The sequence below is a fragment of the Syngnathoides biaculeatus genome, chromosome 8, assembly GCF_019802595.1.
Source record: "Syngnathoides biaculeatus isolate LvHL_M chromosome 8, ASM1980259v1, whole genome shotgun sequence".
In the NCBI taxonomy this organism is placed as follows: Eukaryota; Metazoa; Chordata; class Actinopteri; order Syngnathiformes; family Syngnathidae; genus Syngnathoides; species Syngnathoides biaculeatus.
The window spans coordinates 14,789,879-14,808,478 of NC_084647.1; the positions used below are offsets into that span (position 1 = coordinate 14,789,879).

At 42.8% G+C, this 18,600-nt stretch overlaps 1 protein-coding gene and 1 long non-coding RNA gene across 2 annotated transcripts in view; one reads left to right on the plus strand and one right to left on the minus strand.

The window, feature by feature from the left end:
• The window catches only part of LOC133505299 (WD repeat-containing protein on Y chromosome-like), a 47,968-nt gene that overhangs the window by 12,984 nt on the left and 16,384 nt on the right, over positions 1-18,600 (plus strand). The window contains exons 9-17 of the mRNA XM_061828406.1: positions 1,090-1,238; positions 1,878-2,111; positions 4,180-4,344; positions 4,709-4,824; positions 6,150-6,280; positions 12,042-12,131; positions 12,400-12,477; positions 13,307-13,497; positions 17,107-17,304. Coding sequence (XP_061684390.1) covers positions 1,090-1,238; positions 1,878-2,111; positions 4,180-4,344; positions 4,709-4,824; positions 6,150-6,280; positions 12,042-12,131; positions 12,400-12,477; positions 13,307-13,497; positions 17,107-17,304 — 1,352 coding nt within the window. The remainder of the gene's footprint in view (positions 1-1,089; positions 1,239-1,877; positions 2,112-4,179; positions 4,345-4,708; positions 4,825-6,149; positions 6,281-12,041; positions 12,132-12,399; positions 12,478-13,306; positions 13,498-17,106; positions 17,305-18,600) is intronic.
• LOC133505300 (uncharacterized) overlaps positions 1-18,600 on the minus strand; it is a 35,580-nt gene that overhangs the window by 4,996 nt on the left and 11,984 nt on the right. The window contains exons 2-4 of the long non-coding RNA XR_009796207.1: positions 17,197-17,271; positions 1,326-1,497; positions 1,056-1,196 (exon numbers count right to left, since the gene is read on the minus strand). This is a non-coding gene — a long non-coding RNA (uncharacterized LOC133505300). The remainder of the gene's footprint in view (positions 1-1,055; positions 1,197-1,325; positions 1,498-17,196; positions 17,272-18,600) is intronic.

The following is an 18,600-nucleotide window of genomic DNA, read 5'->3' on the forward strand; positions in this document are numbered from 1 at the left end:
GCTAGCGCGACAAGTTGAAGGCCAGTGCTAATTGACAAAGAAGACAAATGTATTTTCTGTTCAGTTCTGATAAAAATGCTGCTATGAGTGCATTCCTGTCTATCGTCCTTTTTTGGTTTTTCTTCTGGGGGATTTAAACAATGCTTGAAACTTCACTTCCACCACCTCAAATATGTTGACTGGAATTCCCAGCTTTTGCCCATTTAGATGATGAGCCACAGAATGAAGTTCAAAGAGTAGCGGAGGCTAGACTCAGGACATAAGTAAGTATCTGCAAGGAACAGTATGGTTTCATGCCTAGAAAGAGGACCACAGATGCATTATTTGCCTTGAGGATGCACGTGGAAAAATACAGAAAAGGCCTGAAGGAGCTACATTGTGTTTTTGTAGACCTAGAGAAAGCCTATGACAGAGTACCAAGAGAGGAAATGTGATACTGCATGCGCAAGTCCGGCGTGGCGGAGAAATATGTTAGAATAGTACAGGACACGTTTGAGGGCAGCAGAACAGCGATGAAATGTGCCGTAGGTGTGTCAGAAGAATTTGAGGTGGAGGTGGGACTGCATCAGGGATCTGCGCTGAGCCCTTCCTGTTTACGGTAGTAATGGATAGGCTGACAGGCGAGGTTAGAGGTGGAACTGGAGGTGGCAGAAATGAAGATGTTGAGGTTTTCGGTCAGAGTGAGCAGGTTGGATAGGATTAGAAATGAGCTCATTAGAGGGACAGCCTAAGTTGGATGTTTTGGAGATAAGGTTAGAGAGAGCAGACTTTGATGGTTTGGACATGTCCAGAGGCGAGAGAGTGAGTATATTGGTAGAAGGAGGAAGGAGCTGCCAGGCAAAAGAGCGAGAGGAAGACCAAAGAAAAGGTTGATGGATGTTGTGAGGGAGGACACGAGGACAGTGGGTGTTCGAGACGAGGATACACGAGAAAAAGATGGCACACTGTGGCGACCCCTAACGGGACAAGCCAAAAGAAAAAGAAGAAGAAGCCAATTTGATAATTGACATTTGACAAGGAAAGAGTATTTCTGTTGTCACATGACAATTCCTTACCTTGTGTAATTTGATACTATGGGATTGTTTATAGCCACTGCAGGTGTAGATCATCGGGTTGTGTTGTGGAACTACTACATGACCTCCCATCCTGCGCACGTATTCACCGGCCACGTTGCTCCAGTTACGGCAGTTCGCTTCCTGCAAAAGAAAAAGCAACTGCTAAGCTACTCCAGAGATAAGGTATAAGAATGTGTGTGTGTGTGTGTGTGTGTGTGGACAGTGAAGAAACATGACTACTGAGAATCTTTGTATTATTAATTTTGATACCTTACTGCAGAGGAATAGGAAGATTTGTTTCACACCGCTGCCTCCATTTATTAAAATTACGAGTAGCTTTTCTTCCATGTCTGCTTTCTTTCTGTTGCACAAATGATGATGTTGGTGCTCTCCCTCCCTCCTGTTGCGGCGGCGTGCATGTTTGCCTTCTCCTTTGGATTTTCTGAAGGGAATAAATATTTTAGAGGTGATTTATGTTCCATCTGCCTTCTTCTTAAACACCATCTGCCACTGCACGGAGCTTTGAAAGCTTTACCACGGTTTCCTCTGGAAGTGTTCCTGCACCAGAGACATTCATCTTGTTTGGTGCCGTAAACCAATATGGCAGACTTCTCATTAGGAGGCACTCTGAGGCATGCAGTGCAAAAACTGGGGTAGAGCGGTCATCCATTTTTGGTCTTTTTTTTTTTCATTTTTTTTGTTACGCTGACTATTTTAATGTTACTGTGTTGTCAAAATAATATTGCAGTTTATTTGTATAAATGTAGTCAACCTCGCACTTCAACGTAAAGTCTCAGAATGGGTTTTTTTGTGTGTGTCTAGGTTCTGTGTTTATGGGACATTTCAAGTCAGCTCTGTATTCACCGTCTGGGTGGAGTTTTCCCAGCGACGCCAGAAGACGCGCGCACACTCCTCCTCCTGATCGAAGAACGCCAACTCCTGCTGCTCACCTTCAATAGCCTGCTGGTTTTGCTGGAGAGCACGAAGGAGGAGACGAGGACCGGCAGTCACGAGCGCCCTGTCACCTGCGTGCTTTACAACGGTCTTTTCAGACATGTGAGGGGAAAATGCCTCATCGTGGGTTCTATGTGTCGTGAAAAGTAGTGCCCGGAGGCACTTCATGTGCAGCCAAGATGTCGAATCAAACATAGTCTTCTTCTTTCCTTTCGGGTTTTCCCGTTAGGGGTCGCCACAGCGTGTTATCTTTTTCCATCTTAGCCTATCTCGCGCATCTTCCTCTCTAACACCCTCTGTCCTCATGTCCTCCATCACAACATCTATCAACCTTTTCTTTGGTCTTCCTCTCGCTCTTTTTCCTGGCAGCTCCATCCTCAGCACCCTTCTACCAACATACTCACCCTCTCGCCTCTGGACTTGTCCAAACCATCGAAGTCTGCTCTCTCGAACCTTGTCTCGAAAAACATCCAACTTTGGCTGTCCCTCTAATGAGCTCATTTCTTTTCATTCCTTCCCAAAAATCATCAGAAGATGTTGATTAATGTATGGCAAAGCCAGCGGTTGAAACACGATTCTCATGCGTGTATGTGGAGCGAATGAAACGGAAAGACAGTTGGTCCTGATCACATACCAGTGGGGGTATGGAAGCAATTTGGAGAGGTGGGTGTGGAGATTTGTGACCAACTTATTCAATAGAATACTAGCGGGAGAGAAGATGCCAGAAGAATGGAGGAAAAGTGTGCTAGTCCCCATTTTTAAGAACAAAGGTGATGTTCAGAACTGTGGAACCTTGAGAGGAATAAAGATGATGAGCCACACAATGGAAAGAGTATTGGAGACTAGACTCAGGATAGAAGTACCTGCTCACTCTGAGCGAGAACCTCAACATCTTCATTTCTGCTACCTCCATTTCTGCTTCCTGTTGTTTCTTCAATGCCATCGTCTCTAATCCATACATCACGGCCGGCCTCACCACAGATTTATAAACTTTGCCCTTCATCCTAGCGGAAACTCTTCTGTTACATTGAACATAAAGTCGTCAACTATGAACAGGAGTACACTGCAGGAGAGGTGTTGGATCATTTCAATTAGGATTACATTCAGTAGTTGAATTGAAAGACAGACCAATGGACAGTTGGTTGAGTGACTAATCCATGATGGATGGACGAACTGACTTACAGACGGACTGAATAACTTAACTTACTGTCAGACCGATTGGCTGACTAACTGACAGACTCACTAACTGATTGACAAGTTGACTTATGGATTCGCTGATGGATGTATGAACAGATGGCTTGTTCAGATGCCTGACTGACTGACTCGCTGAAGGAAAGACAGTTGAATAGGCTGGCAGATTACGCAGTTAATCAAATGTAATATTAAGGATAAACTGGGTAATTGTGCATCATATACGCTGTACCTCGGGAGAGCTTTAACAATCTAAAGTAAAAGGAGATTCAGTGGCGCTGACTGACAGATGTACTGAATCACTATTGGACAGACTGACGTAAGGAAGTACTGTTCAGTAAACTCTCAGACTGACTGATAGACTGACTAACAAATTGATGTATTGATGGACTGACTGATTGGCAACCGACAGTTGAACAGACTGAAGGACTGACAAACTATCTGACGGATTGATCGTCTGACCAAAATTCTGATGGATGGATTACGCGATTTACTGACTGACGTGTTGATGAACGGACTGACAGACTGAACAACTTAGTGACCGACCGACGGTGGCTGGACAGACGAACTGATGGACTGCCTGACTGCAATCAGAGAAAGATGATTTTTGTGCTTGGCCGAGGTGTAACTCGACAGTCGGGGGTTACGTTCAGTTCAAATTGGGTAGAATACATTTTGTGACGTTATTTTCAAATCCCTTCATCCAAGTGGTTGTGCCTGAAATGCAAAGAAGATCAAAAAAGAGAAAATACAGAGCATTCCCTTTTGTAAAACTCACCCGTTTTGATACATTTGTTTTGATAACTTACCCTGGTTTAGCACGGCAGTAAATCCGGTGCATGCATGACACGTCAGAATCGTTAAAAATCTTCATTTCTCAGCACGTAACACAATCATTAAAAGTCCTTTCTCACCACAGAGCACAGCGCAAACTGCTTTCAATGATTGATATCCTCTGACTTTCTCTCTCTTGCTGCAGGTAATAAGCAGCGACACCGGCTCCTCTGTGATCTGCTGGCTGGCTGACACGGGCCAAAAGGTTAAGCAAATCCACCGTTGCCATGGCAATGTGGAGATCTCGACCATGGCTTTGGATGCCACGCAAACCCGCCTGTTCACCGCAGGCGCTGACGGAGAAGTTAAAGTGAGCGAACGTGCACAAACAACTCACACAGTCTCAAAATTACCGGTAGTTATGTATTGGCTGTGCTAACCTGCATTAAAAAAAAATGACACACATTTTCAATATTTTTAGCTCTATTATGCAGATGGGAAGCATAATTAACCCAACCCAGCAGTGGAGGAGCACAAACAATTCCTGGTTGGGAAGGATAATTATGCATGTAGTAATTAATAACAATCAACCACATCAGCTCTACCCTTTAGAATATCCAAATTTCATCAACAACGATGCAGCAGCTAAGCAGTCGCACAATTATCAAAACAACGACAAGGAACACCAAACTATTTCTTTTTCACATTCCTCATCGTCCTCGTGTCTCCTGCAGGTGTGGGACTTCAACGGCCGGTGTCTCCACCGAATGAGCGTCGCCCTTGGCAGGGCTGCGGCCATCTCGCAAGTTCTGCTGCTGAGGATGAGCCTTCTGGTCATGGGTTGGGAGCGGTATCGTTGTCATTTTCAATACTTGTTTACGCGGGAGTGGTGTTTTGGAGCTTGAAAATGCAAATGTTTGAAAGTGGTCTGAAGTATTTGTGGTAATGGTAGCCTGTAAATCTGTAGGACATTTTGCCCGTTATGCTTTGGCTTTTGCCAGTACATAAAAATAAAACAACAGACCGCAGAACTACTATAGTGTAGTGTAGTGCTGCTGCTGATGAGTTTGTGCTACTTCGACAACGTGTACTAATGTTACTACACTAATACCGTACAAATGTGTGCACACTAGGACAGTCACTAATGAAACAAAACCAAATGTTTAATGTATTATCAAAAGGGTTACCAAAACGGTGCCTGCAGGCATGTTGTGGAAGTTTTGGACACACTGGCAAGTGCTATTGGAGAAGGTTCGGTTTCCAAACTTTTGGTGTAGATGAATATAATGAACTATTAATAATGACACAATTAAATGTTATTTTATCAAAGGTGTTACTTCAGAAGTGTTTATCACGCTCGTAGCTTCTTCTTCTTCTTTTCCTTTCGGCTTGTCCCGTTAGTGGTCGCCACAGCGTGTCATCTTTTTCCATCTCGTGCATTATCCTCTCTAACACCCACTTGTCCTCATGTCATCCCTCACAGAATCCATCAACCTTTTCTTTGGCCTTCCTCTCCCTCGTTTGCCTGGCAGCTCCATCCTCAGCACACTTCTACCAATATACTCACTCTCTCGCCTCCGCACCATGTCCAAACCATCGAAGTCTGCTCTCTCTAACCTTGTCTCCAAAACCTCCAACGTTGGCTGTCCCTCTAATGAGCTCATTTGTCATCCTATCCAACCCGCTCACTCCGAGCGAGAGCCTCAACATCTTCATTTCTGCCACCTCCAGTTCTGCTTCCTGCCGTCTCTTCAGTGCCACCGTCTCTAATCCGTAAATCATAGCCGGCCTCACCACTGTTTTATAAACTTTGGCCTTCGTCCTAGCGGAGACTCTTTGGTCACATAACACATCAGACACCTTCCGCCAGCTATTTATTCCACCCTGCTTAGACCCGTTTCTTCACTTCCTTAAGATACTCTCCATTGCTCTGGATTCTTGAGCCCAAGTATCTGAAGTCGTCTACTCTCGCTATCTTTATCACGCTCGTAGCCCTTCACATTAATTAGTAGCCAAAAAGTAGCTGTCACTTTAAAAAATAAAACAGACCAGAAGAATGCACTTTCTATGAGTTGAGCCTCTGTTGCCCCCGTTAGTCTCTGAGCGTGTTGTTTTTGAAGTACATTCGTCACGGTTTCCGCGCCTCACCAGTCCGCTGCCTATCTCCCGCTGTAGGAGGTTGACAGTATTCCGACGCCATTCCTTTGCCAAGTTTCACGTTGACCCATCAGAGTGGAAGGGCGATGTTCATCATCGTGCTGACGTGCTCTGTGCTGCCTTCCAACCACCACACACTCTAGTCACAGGTACGAGTGCGTGTATGTGTGTGGTGTTTTTTTTTTAGATAATCGTTTGTGTCAATCAGAAACTAACTAGCTGCTTTATACTGTAACATACTGTAAAATGGCCATCCCAAAATAGGGCTGGATTCGCCACTATGATACACAAAGTTCCAATCAAGGCTCCCCGTGCTTAGATTTGTATTCTCTGGGTCGTCCCCTCCTCCGCTCTTTTTCTAAAAACATACGTTGAGTTTATTAAAGATTCTCAGTCGTCCTTAGGTGTCAATCTGATTGCCTGGTGACCAGTGCAGGGTGTACGGGATACGTGACTGGGATAGGCTTCAACTGACCCACAACCTTTGTGTCATTTTTTTCCCCGATTGAACGAGGAAAAGAAGTAGAAAAAATATGGACGGGTGGATGTACCTAATGGACCTTTCCGACTGGTGATCTTAAGCTCCGCGTGCTTAGCTACAGTTGCCGTGTCCCACAAGCTTTACTGCTCACATGCACATGCACAAGAACAGGTTTGAAGTTGATTCTCTATCGCGTAACCAAGGTAATATTGCGGTATGTTTTTTTCCAAATGCCTCAGACTTGTCCAAGAGAGTTCGACAGAGAGGTCTCAACCATTTCACGCAAGGATGTGTACACGGAATTAAGATTTTGGTCAGAGCAAGATGCAATGTCAGAGTCAGCGATGTCAGCAAAACATTGGCGATCGATGCAAAAAAAAAAAAGTTCGACGCCTCAGAAACTTCATATTGAAATCCAACAGGATAAAATAGGGGAATCGTACTGCGCATGTAAAGCAGGGTGAGTACTTTTTACTAGGAAAGATCATGAGTAGTATCGTTGTAATCTATAAGTGAGTGGGTGTATTCATTTGACTTGGCTCGTAATCGAACCCAGTGCTGTCTTCAAAGTCCGATGTGATACAAATAGGCTAATCGACATTTCCCTAGCATGACATGGCACATTTACTCTTCGGCATAAAACATTACACACTTCATTCAGCTGGTCAGCGATACACTAACAAAGTGAAAGTTGTTCTCCTGCAATGTATAAAGCACTGATAATAATTCAATCAAACTCAGAGAAGATACTTCAACCTCACTTACCCTCCAACATACAGCCTTGTGCTTGTTAATATTGTTCGCATTTACCAGTAGTTGTACGTGCGGTTTTCCGCAAGCCTTAATCCATCGTAGACACTTCGTCAACTGTGTTTTAGGCTTTGGAAAAAGAATCAAGCGGGCCCCTTGTCACCTAGCAGGATATCTTTCATCAGAATTGCACGTTTCCCAAGCGCATCTGAGGACTATTTTCTTCATAACATTAACTTTTCCAAGCGCACGCTACTGACAACCAGTATTGCTTGTGGGACAACATGCCGGCAGGGGCGTGTCAAGCCATGGGTTAAGACAATGCGGCTATCTGATTGGCTAATATTGTACGAGTGATTGACAGGTCAGAAAGCTCCATCGAAGCGAGGTTTGCTGTGGTGGCACAGATTGAATAGGATACATTTACAAGTAGCAAAGCTGTATTCCTTTGTTAATTACATCGTGTGGTTTTAGTAAAATCAACCAAATATATTTATTGAATGAAGGATTGTTGCTTTATTAATCTATCAAACAACACTTAAGATACTCCATTCTTGACACTCTAATTGGGATTCTAAAGGTGAGACAAAAGAATTGTCACGGTCTGTGGTTTATGATGAACGTGTGTGTCGCAATCTATTGGCACTAAAGTACTTTCAAAACTTCCTCACAAGTTTCTTGACCCAAGTAGACTTTCATTTAAATGTGCGCGCATGCATTGTCATACAAGTGATTGTCTAACTATGTATCATCATTTCTCTTTTCTTTGTGAGTTAAACTTTAATGACTTGAATGAATAATGGGTGTGCGCGGGGGTGGGCATTATGGAGGAGAACGTGGATATGAAAAGAGCGAAAGAAGATTTGGAAATGAAAATAATCCCGCGAAAAGCACAAGTGAACTAACAAGGAGCAATTATGCGCTGATGAAATGAAGTGCGGTTGTTATGAAAGGAGTCATTCTCTACATATAGTTGCTTTCGTGAGTGTCTGCATGCATGATTAAACAATTTTAGGTGCCTGATGGGCCCGTACTGTCACACAATAGCTTGCATTCAAGAATAAGATGAGCACGAGAAGTGAACATTCTCACCAGTTGCTTTAAATGAAATCAAAATACGATGAATATGACCCTGTAGAGACAGTGGACATTTGCTTCAGTTCCAAACACTAATTCCTTTTTTTTTTTTTTTTTTTTTCCCCATTTACACTTCACACAAAGATTCAGAAATGGATAATATATCCCCTCTTTGCGGAACCCAATGATGATTATACATATGCTGCACAAGGTAATAAATCTGCCCTTTCAGTGAGGAATTAATTTAACTATATGTTTATTAACGTGGTGGCACAGTGGCAAGGCGCTGGCTTCACATTTCTGAGGTCCCGGGTTCGATTACTTCACTTAAAGTAGGAATTATTGATCTCAATCTCAAATTCCCACGAAGTATTTATAATAAATTGGTTGCGGCCACACATTAATGTTCGGCAAATCTCTTTCGTTTTTTATGATATGCATTGTTCTCATATGAGTCCAATGCATATTTAAAAAAAGAAAATAAACCGTCGGTCACAGGGATGTTTACGTAGGTTAACGTGTGGCTGCGACGCGCTTCCGTGTACGGGGGCTGAAGCCTATCCCAGCGGTTTATTTTCATTTTTTAAATACGCATTGGACTCATTTGACAACAATGCATATTTAAAAAACATCTGTAACGGACACATTTCCCGAATTTTAACGTGTGGCCGCAACACGCTTCTGTGTACGGAGGAGCCGACTCGCTTTCTTTTTTTTTTTTTTTTTCAATCATAGTTAATGAATGCGAGTTTGTGTAAAATCTGAGGTCATTTATTTAAATATTGGTATTTGTATTGAAAAAATCTGAGTGGCTCCATCACTATGTGGGATTTATTCTTGATGGAGAACAGGTTCAGCAACAAAGTATTTGTATGCGTCCAGACTTTTCTACGCTTTCAAACTCTTCCGTGTAAATCTCGACGACTTACTCACCAGATCCATGTGTAGATCCAGTTGTCCAAGACAAGTGGAAGCGGGGTAATAGTCCAATTTCTTATTGGCGAAAACATCGACTTTGGCATTAAATATTGGTCCTCTATGCCAAGTGTTTCTCATTTTTCCACGTACCATCATTTATTATCGCCTTCTAAATGTAATGGTATCGGACAAAACTCTGGGCGTCATGCTATAAGATGTATTTGATTATTTGACTGACACTTCTGGCTAGTGATGTGATTTGATGACGTAGGTGCATGAGCTCTATACCCTGCCTCCTGCCCGTTGACAGCTGGGATAAGCTCCAGCACTCCTGTGACCCTTGTGAGGATAAGTGGCTAAGAAAATGAATGGATGGATGGATGGGTGTTTATTAATGTGGATTTAGGTTGGAGTGGTGGACTCCATTACGCTGAAAGGTGTTTTTGTATTTTGGTTACCCCAGCCAGGGAGCATAGCCCTGAACCAGCTCAGATCAGGATAAAGGACACTATTTGTAGCTTTTGGCTCAAAATGACAATGACCAAGTTCTGCATTTTCAGTTCTGCCACTGCCCAAAGTCAGTTAGGATAGGCTCCGGCACATCTTTGACACTAGTGAGGATAAGTGGTAAAGAAAATGGATAAAAGTGACTGGGCATGGCTGCCCGTAGTACTCCTGATCAGGTAGTGTTTCATATAAACTTGCAGTATACATGCAAAATGAACCAAATCCCTTTTGAGATGGTTTAAAAAGAAGTTGTTTAAAAAAAATGAATGCGTAGGAACACCTTGAGTTGGATCACTTCAGGCCTTAGTTCTCATGTAGCTGAGTATGTGAGGAGAGTGCAGGCATACGTTAAACACCTGCTCTGCCCTTCGAAGACACACCAGCTCCCGAGATAAGTAAGGAGAGAGATAAATTTAGGGCTGTGGGGGGAAAAAAGGGAAGATAAGAGTGGGTGTTCTCAGCGCTGCAGGGGAAAAGGCTTTGGAAGTAATTAATGGTTTGTGCTGGAACAAAAGCTCGATTCAAGAGATTCTTAAGTAACTTGGAAACTTTGCCCCCAAATTCCTCCAGGTTTTCCACCCATGTTTTCTCGTTATCATCTTCATGTCTTGGTAGATAACTGTGATTACATCTATGGATTACCGTTGATTTTTTTGTTTTTTTTTTTTTGGGGGGGGGGGGCACTGATGAATGCAAATAATTAATGGCGTGAATACTATTTTCTTAAGTATACACTCAATTTCCTCACCCCACTTGATCATTTCATTGTTGTGGCAACTTTGGAAACTTTTCACTTTTGTGTCATATTTAGCCTGAAGTCCACTGGGCATAAAGATAATCTTTAAAAATGTGGTGAGGCCCGTCTTTTTGCCTGGCTATATTAGTGACAAGATGGTGTCAAAGGGCTTCTTTTGTCTAAATCACAGGTGTCAAACTCAAGGCCCAGGGGCTAGATATGACCCTCTATGTGATATTATGTGCCTCACAAAGGCAAATCATGTGTCAACTTCCATGATTCTTGTTCAAATCTGAACCAAAGATTAAAATTGTCATATCATAAATGATAACAATGAGATATTGCAAGGGGCGGCATAGTGGAGCACCTGGTAAAGCGTTGGCCTCACAGTTCTGAAGACGCGGGTTTGATCCCGGCCCAGCCTGCGTGGCGCTTGCGCTTCTCCCCATGTTTGCGTGGGTTTTCTCCAGGCACTCCGATTTCCTCCCACATCCCAAAAACATGCAACGTTTATTGGAGACTCTAAATTGCCCCTAGGTGTGATTGTGAGTGCGGCTGTTTGTCTCCATGTGTCCTGCGATTGGCTGGCAACCAGTTCAGGGTGTACCCTGCCGCCTGCCCGTTGACAGCTGGGATAGGCTCCGGCACTCCCTGTGACCCCCATGAGGATAAGCGGCAAAGAAAATGGCTGGCTGGATGGATGGGTGTTGCAAGCATTTTTTTGTGTTTTTAAACATCAATAATATTTGAAAAGTTTACCTTTGAGTTTTGATTCCAAAACTAGTTCATAAATTTCACGTGTAAATATGATGAGGCGACTAAAGATTTTTATGGGTTCACAATCATAATGGCCCTCTGAGGGAAATCATAACTACGATGTGGCCCCCGACAAAAATGACTAACTGTCACTAAATGACAAAAATGAATAACCTTGGTCTAAATGAAGGTCATCCACTAACCTCAACATGGTTCCTTGGTGGTGAGGTGGGCAGGGAAGCAAAAATTGGACTCAAGTAAGAGTACTGTTACTATGGAATAATATAACTTAATTAAAAGTAAAAGGTAATCCTTTTAATAATTACCAGTACAAAGTGAAAAAAATGCTCAAGAAAAAAAATCAAAAACAAAGATTAACTAAAATACTTAAAAAAAACCTTCCTACATCTCCTGAAACAAAAGTAATGTTAATACAGAAAATGGATCTAGGCTGTATGAATTATGCAGGCAAACTGCTGTGCACACCTCCATTAAGCTGAAGATTAAGTTATTTGTCAAGCACAAAAATAATGTAGAGGTAGTCGCTGGAGACAGATGCTGACTTTTATCTTAAAAGTTGTGTCCCTCGGTTCAATTAAGAAACAAAAAAATGACCCTGTCTGATGATGATTGGAGAAATGTTTAATTGCCGGTGTATTTTTGCCTCCCAAATAAAAATGTGCAGGAAGTCGCGATGGAGAGATTATAGTGTGGGACAACAACACGGAAAAGGCTCTGAGGAAACTGCAGCTGCCAGCCAAACACGATGAATTCAGTAAGCAGCCAGGTCTCGTGTGCGCACACGCATGAACACACACACACACACACACACACACACACAAACACACACACGCGTTCAGGTGTTGAAACAAAAGAGCTTCAGATAAATCCGAGATGTTCTTGATATGTTGAGAGACGGCAAGATGGCCCAGAAAATTGATGGATGCATATCTGGAGACATTTTATCATTTGTTTTAAGAGCCACCTTTGCCGCATGTGTTCCCTAAAATAGTTTTGCATCCACTGTCATGCTTGTCTCCCAGGGAAATCGACGGATTACTTAGACGCCGTTGCCAAATTGTCATTTTTACACGGCCGCACAGCTGCGCAGATAACAACAGGTAAAGTACAGTGAACGGAATTGATTCTGCTTTCATCATTATTATTTTGCATGACTATCTTGTTGATGTGCATTTCTTCAATGTGCATATGTGCTACAGCTATGTCACTGAAATCCATGTAGCCTTGCCATGTTTAATAATGATAATAATAAGTGATCGAATCACAGTTTTGGAATTCAAGTGGATATTGGAGCCGCAGTTGATTTCTCGTATTAAATTGAGAAATTAAGGCAAAAATATTTCATGTGTGCATGCATTGAGCCTCATTTCTTGCTGTTTTTGTAGCTGTCATTAACTAGTAATGTTTTAACAAATATTTAATGAGAGTGGCAGCTGAATTTATGGCCTATCTCCAAAGATGGAGGGTGGCTGCTGGGCATAATCCACTATTACATTTTTATTCATGTAGTTACAACTTTTCATAAATTCTATGAGCTTATTTTTGTGATGAAACGTTTTGTTACAATTAAAATAAGGTATCGTATTTTCCGGCTTGTAAGGCTCACCTAAAAGCCTTTAATTTTCTCAAAAGCCGACGGTGCGCCTTATAATCAGGTGCGCCTTATATATGGATCAATATTGAGCCTTTAGTGCAGCTCCATTTAATGGATGCATGACGCAACCCCGGCCTCTTCTGTAGTGTCTATTCTATGTGCCTTATAATGCGGTGTGCCTAAAATATGAATTTTTTTTTAAAATGGGCCATTCATTGAAGGTGCGCCTTATAATGCGGTGCACCTTATAGTGCAGAAAATACGGTACCCCTTCATTGTAAGACCTCAAGACGAAGGTTAGTAGAAGTTATCTCTGATGTTTTGATTTCTCTTAGGCGGCGCCGACTTGGTGTCATGCACCAGTTCCGGGGTGGTCAGGCTCTGGAACACAGTCCACAGCCATCTTGTGGGGCAGTTCGAGGCTCACAAGCCACAACTAGCCTCTATTGTCATGGCTGTCAGCACGTGTGGAAAGTTTCTCGTCACAGCAGATTTGGAGGGCGCGATCAAGACGTGGGACGTGGAGGTACTAAATGGAAAACGTGCTGCTTATTCTTTCATCAAAACCACCGAGACGTACTAGCTTCAGGTCATCCACGAGCAGAACAAATCACAAATGGATCTGATGTCGTTTGACATTTCGCCAAGCAATTGAACACGAGAAATAGTTTTTTTTGGGGGGGGATTGCATTTAAATTGCTCCTAAATGCACAATTTATAATAGACCTTCAACATGGTTTACAATTATGGTCTTACGCAGGTTGTACACTTTGTCCTAATGCTCACAAAAAAACTAATCAGCAAGTGTAGATGGGAAGTTAGTTGCACACAACAGCAAACAAACCGTGGCAAGGAAATTGGTCAGAATAAACATTGCAGAGTATTTTGGATAAATTCAAAGGGATTGTGGTGACGTAAATACACTGAGGCAATATCACTCAGATTAGATTTTGTTGGTTCCCACAAAAATAGGTGCAGTAGAGCTAATCACACCAGAATGGACGGAGAAGAGAAAGAAATAATTCCATCAAAGATGTCAACTAAAAGAACTGCCCAACACACAGAAACATTTGTTTCAGTAACAGGGTCAAAGGTTGACTTTTGGTTCCTGAAGAACAAGTTGTCTGATATTTCAGACAATATTACAGCGAAATGACAGCCTTTCAAGTATTACAGACAAAATTTGCAGACGTCAAATCTTTGCGGCTTGGATTCAGATGTCTGAGGCTCGTTTTGCTCCCAGTTTAATTTATGGAAATGTATGTGCGGTGCAGGGCTGCAGAAGTTGGGCAAGCTCAGCGCTCTGGTTCAAATTCTGTCCCACGGCAAATGGGCTTTGGGATCAGCTGCGTGACTTGAACATTTGCACCGCGTTGTGCACTCAAAACGCAGCGCAGTGCAGTTCACTGTTCCATCTCATTAAAACACCATGCCGTAGTTTGTGCTCATCACAATAGGTGCACTTGTGTTGTGTGTACGCTTCTTTGGCTGAAGTATGACAGTTTAAGTAAAACATATTAATGCCTATAAGAGAGGCCCCGTAGCTCAGTGGTTAGAGCACTGGTTTGGTAAACCAGGGGTTGTGGGTTTGTATCCCACTGGGGCCTCCACTCCCTGAGAAGGCTTGCGTCAGGAAGGGCATCCGGCGTAAAAATTGTGCCAAATATATATATGCGTTCATCTGAGATGACACACTGTGGTGACCCCCAAAGGGACAAGCCGAAAAAAACACACATATTAATGCCTATAACAAGACAATAAGGACCAAAACAACCCATTACAAATGAAATCCACATACTTTTCTTAAAGGGGAAATCCAATGGTTTGCATGAACAATGTATCCAATAGGTCATGTAATATGTACCCTATTTTGACAATGTGATGTTAAATCCTCTCTCGTTTAATAGTGTTTTGAGAAGATTTTTATCCGGGGCAGTAGCCGCGGATGGTTCTTCGGACGGGAATGACGCGGAGTCTGACGAGGGAGCCGAGCTTTGGCGTCCGGCAGAGGCCATTAGCCGAGCTTCGCCTTGCAGCCGGACGCCAGAGCTCGCACATCAGACTCTGCGTCATTCCCGTCCGAAGAACCAACCGTGGCTGCCGGCCCGGAGCTCCGGGGGTCTTTGTTTATGCACTTACGTCCCGTGCAAAGGCCTCCGAGTGGTCAGACTCTGTTGTCATGCTGCCCGAAGAACCATCCGAATATTCAACATTAATTACAGCTACAGGTTCAAATCTGTATGGAAGTATTCCTCCATCTTCCTGATCAACCGATACTGCTATTTCTTCATCAGGTGAGGAGAAATCCGAGAAATCAGTGTAATCCAGCCTTTGGTGAGGCATTTTCCACGTCACATCCGCACACTTAAGTCATGTGATTCGTGAAAATGGCAGCGCCCCTGAAAATTTGCAATTGTCAATAAAAATCTTCTCAAAACAGTATTAAATGAGACAGGATTTAACATCACATTGTCAAAATAGAGTACCTATTACATGACCCATTGGATACGTTGATCATGCAAAGCACTGGATTTCAAGCAATTTGCATTGTTGATCACAGCAGATGAACAATAATGATAAATTCATTGCGAAGAACATTTTATTTCAATCCTCCTGATGTGGTCAAGCAATTTGCCTTAACACAAATTTATACTGACGATGATTGTCTAATACAGCTTCGTGGAGCTTACAATGTACAGATTAAGTGACGTTATGCCAAATCGGTAGCGCTGCATTCAATGTCCGAGGGGTAGACTGCGTACAATCTGCAACGGTTACCGACACTCCCATCAGACCTTAAACGGACACGCGTGTAACAGCAGAGGAGAAGAGGACATGCAGACTTACTCGTTGAGAATCTCACACAAACATTTTTTGTAACCCGCCTACCACAAAATTTACATGCAGGCATGACACATCTTTTTCATTTTCCGCAGAAATGAATAATCCTCTTGAGAAGAATCCTAGTGCCTCATTCTACCGGCAAAATTGTATTTGGGGGGGAACCTCTTGAAAATGAGGTGCTACGTCTCAAGGGGTCTGTCCTTTCACCAACTTCTTCCACTATTAAACCAGCCGTACAACGATCGACTGGACCAAGCTGACACGGTTTATGTTTTCATGGGTCATACATGTAGTATTTGCCCACCTCCATTGATTTGCATATGAACTGAAGTGACATCCCATTCTTAATCCATCGGGTTTTAATGATGTTGGCTGCCTTAGCAGCAATAACTCTTCTGGGAAAGCTTTCCGCAAGGTTTAGAAATGTGTTCATGTGAATTTCTTTTTTTTTTTTTTTTTTTTTTTACAGTTCTTCCAGAAGCCTATTCGTGCCCACTGATGTTTGACGACAGGGCCTCCGAATTGCAAGCTTGGGGATGACCGCTTATTGCTTCACCATGTCTGTGTCCCACCATACCAAATTCTCCCATCCATTTTATTATGGACCTTGCTTTGTGCACTGGTGCACAGACGTGCATGTTGGTCATCCCCGACCTGACTGTCCAAAATCTCTTATTATGCTGAACCAATCAAATTTCATTTCACCTGAGCTCAGGGGGGAATATTTGTGACATTTCCAACTTTGTGGGAATAGTTTGGAGATGGCCCCTTCCTATTCCAACATCACTGTGTGTCAGTGCATAAATCAAGGTTCATAAAAATATGGATAAAGTTTGGTGTGGGTAGACTTGCACAATGCTGACCTCAAGCCAACAGGACACTTTTGGATGATTAGAGCAGAGATTGATGGCCAGGTCTTCTCGTGAAACCTCACAAATGCGCTACTGCATAAAAATGTCCATAATGTCCCAGGAACACACACCTAAACCTTGTGGAAAGCTTTTGCAGAACAATTTAAGATGTTCTAATTCCAGAGGGTGGACAGATGTCATATTAAACCCTCAGGATTAAGAAATAGATATCAATTGAATTCATAACTGGATGAAGACAGATCAGTGAATACTTCTGGCAATATATTGTAGATTGAAATGAACAATACAGAATATCATGTTGTCCCTCAAGTTGTAGCTTTTAACGGAATAGCAGGAAAATTCCAACATGGTACATCACCTATGCACGCACTTCCGAGTTGCATTTTCAAAATTGACGTTGAACTAACTGACTTCCTCAGCAATACTGCCTGGAGTCAAACGAGGAAATGGTGACTGAACCTCCGGAAATGGTGTGCAGTTTCCGCCCACACCAATATGGGGTCACTCACCTGGATACGTGTATCCATGACGATCAGTTGCTTATTCTATCAGCATCTTCAGACTGCAGTGTGGCCCTCAGCTATCTGTCAGGGGAAATCATCGGCTTGTTTGGACAGGTAAACACACGCTCGTACGTAGAAAGTAAAGAAGTATGCATCCACAATTTTTTAGATAGGTGGCAAAGGCATTGTTCAGTCTATTGAACCCGGTAGGATTCTGTTGACTGAAATTACTTGAAAGGTGACAGTAAGGGTACGTATTAAGGTAGCCGGGGGTGATGTTTGCTTGGTAGCGTTTGGATATTTGTTTTTTCTTAGGCTGCAATACACACGCAGTACAATTCCTCTGTAAGAATATGCATACGAGAAAATGAACATGTACTCTATGACAGAAGAAAAATAGCTAAACAAGAAAAAATATGCATAACCAAGTCTGTGTACAAAAAAAAGAAAAGCTGTCAGCCTCAATTACGGTCAAGTTGATGTCATGTTTATGTCCTATTTACTATATCAAAATGTGGTCAAGGTTTGCACAGTTTTGAATACCACACACACAATTCTCGGCTAAAGCACGAAATGCACTTGATCTGCATCATTCTGAGAGCTTTTTCTTCTTGGCTCCTCTCATGTGACTACATAAAGTAAAGTAAGCGCAAGAAATATAAAGGCATTTGTACATTACTCTGGAAAATAATTTAGATGTACAGAGAAGAAAATAAGTATTTGAACACCCTCCTATATTGCAAGTTCTCCCACTTAGAAATCACGGAGTGGACTGAAAGTTTCATTGTAGGTGCATGTCCACTGTGAGAAAGATCATCTAAAAGATTATCTTCAATGCTCTGACTCAGGGAAAGAGGTTCCCCAAAATCTCACAATACATGGCCGAAGTCATCCACTCCTTAATACAGTGCAGTCGTCCCGTCTCATGTGCAGTTAAACACCCCCAAAGCATGATGCTACCACCCCCATGCTTCACAGTAGGAATGGCGTTCTTGGGATGGAACTCATCATTCGTCTTCCCCCAAACACGGTCTGTGGAATTATGACCAAAAAGTTCCAGATTGGTCTCATCTGACCACACAACCTTCTCCCATGACTCCTCTGTATCATCCAAACGGTCATTGGCAAACTTGAGACGGGCCTTGACATGTGCTGGTTTAAGCAGGGGAGCCTTCCGTGCCATGCATGATTTCAAACCATGACGTCTTAGTCTAATATCTTGGAAACGGTGGTCCCAGCTCTTTTCAGGTCAATGACCAAGTCCTGTCGTGAGGTCCTGAGCTGATTCCTCACCTTTCTCAGGATCATTGAGACCCCACGAGGTGATATCTTGCATGGGGCTCCACTCCGGTTGAGATTGACTGTCATGTTTCGCTTCTTCCATTTTCTACTGATTGCTCCAACAGTTGA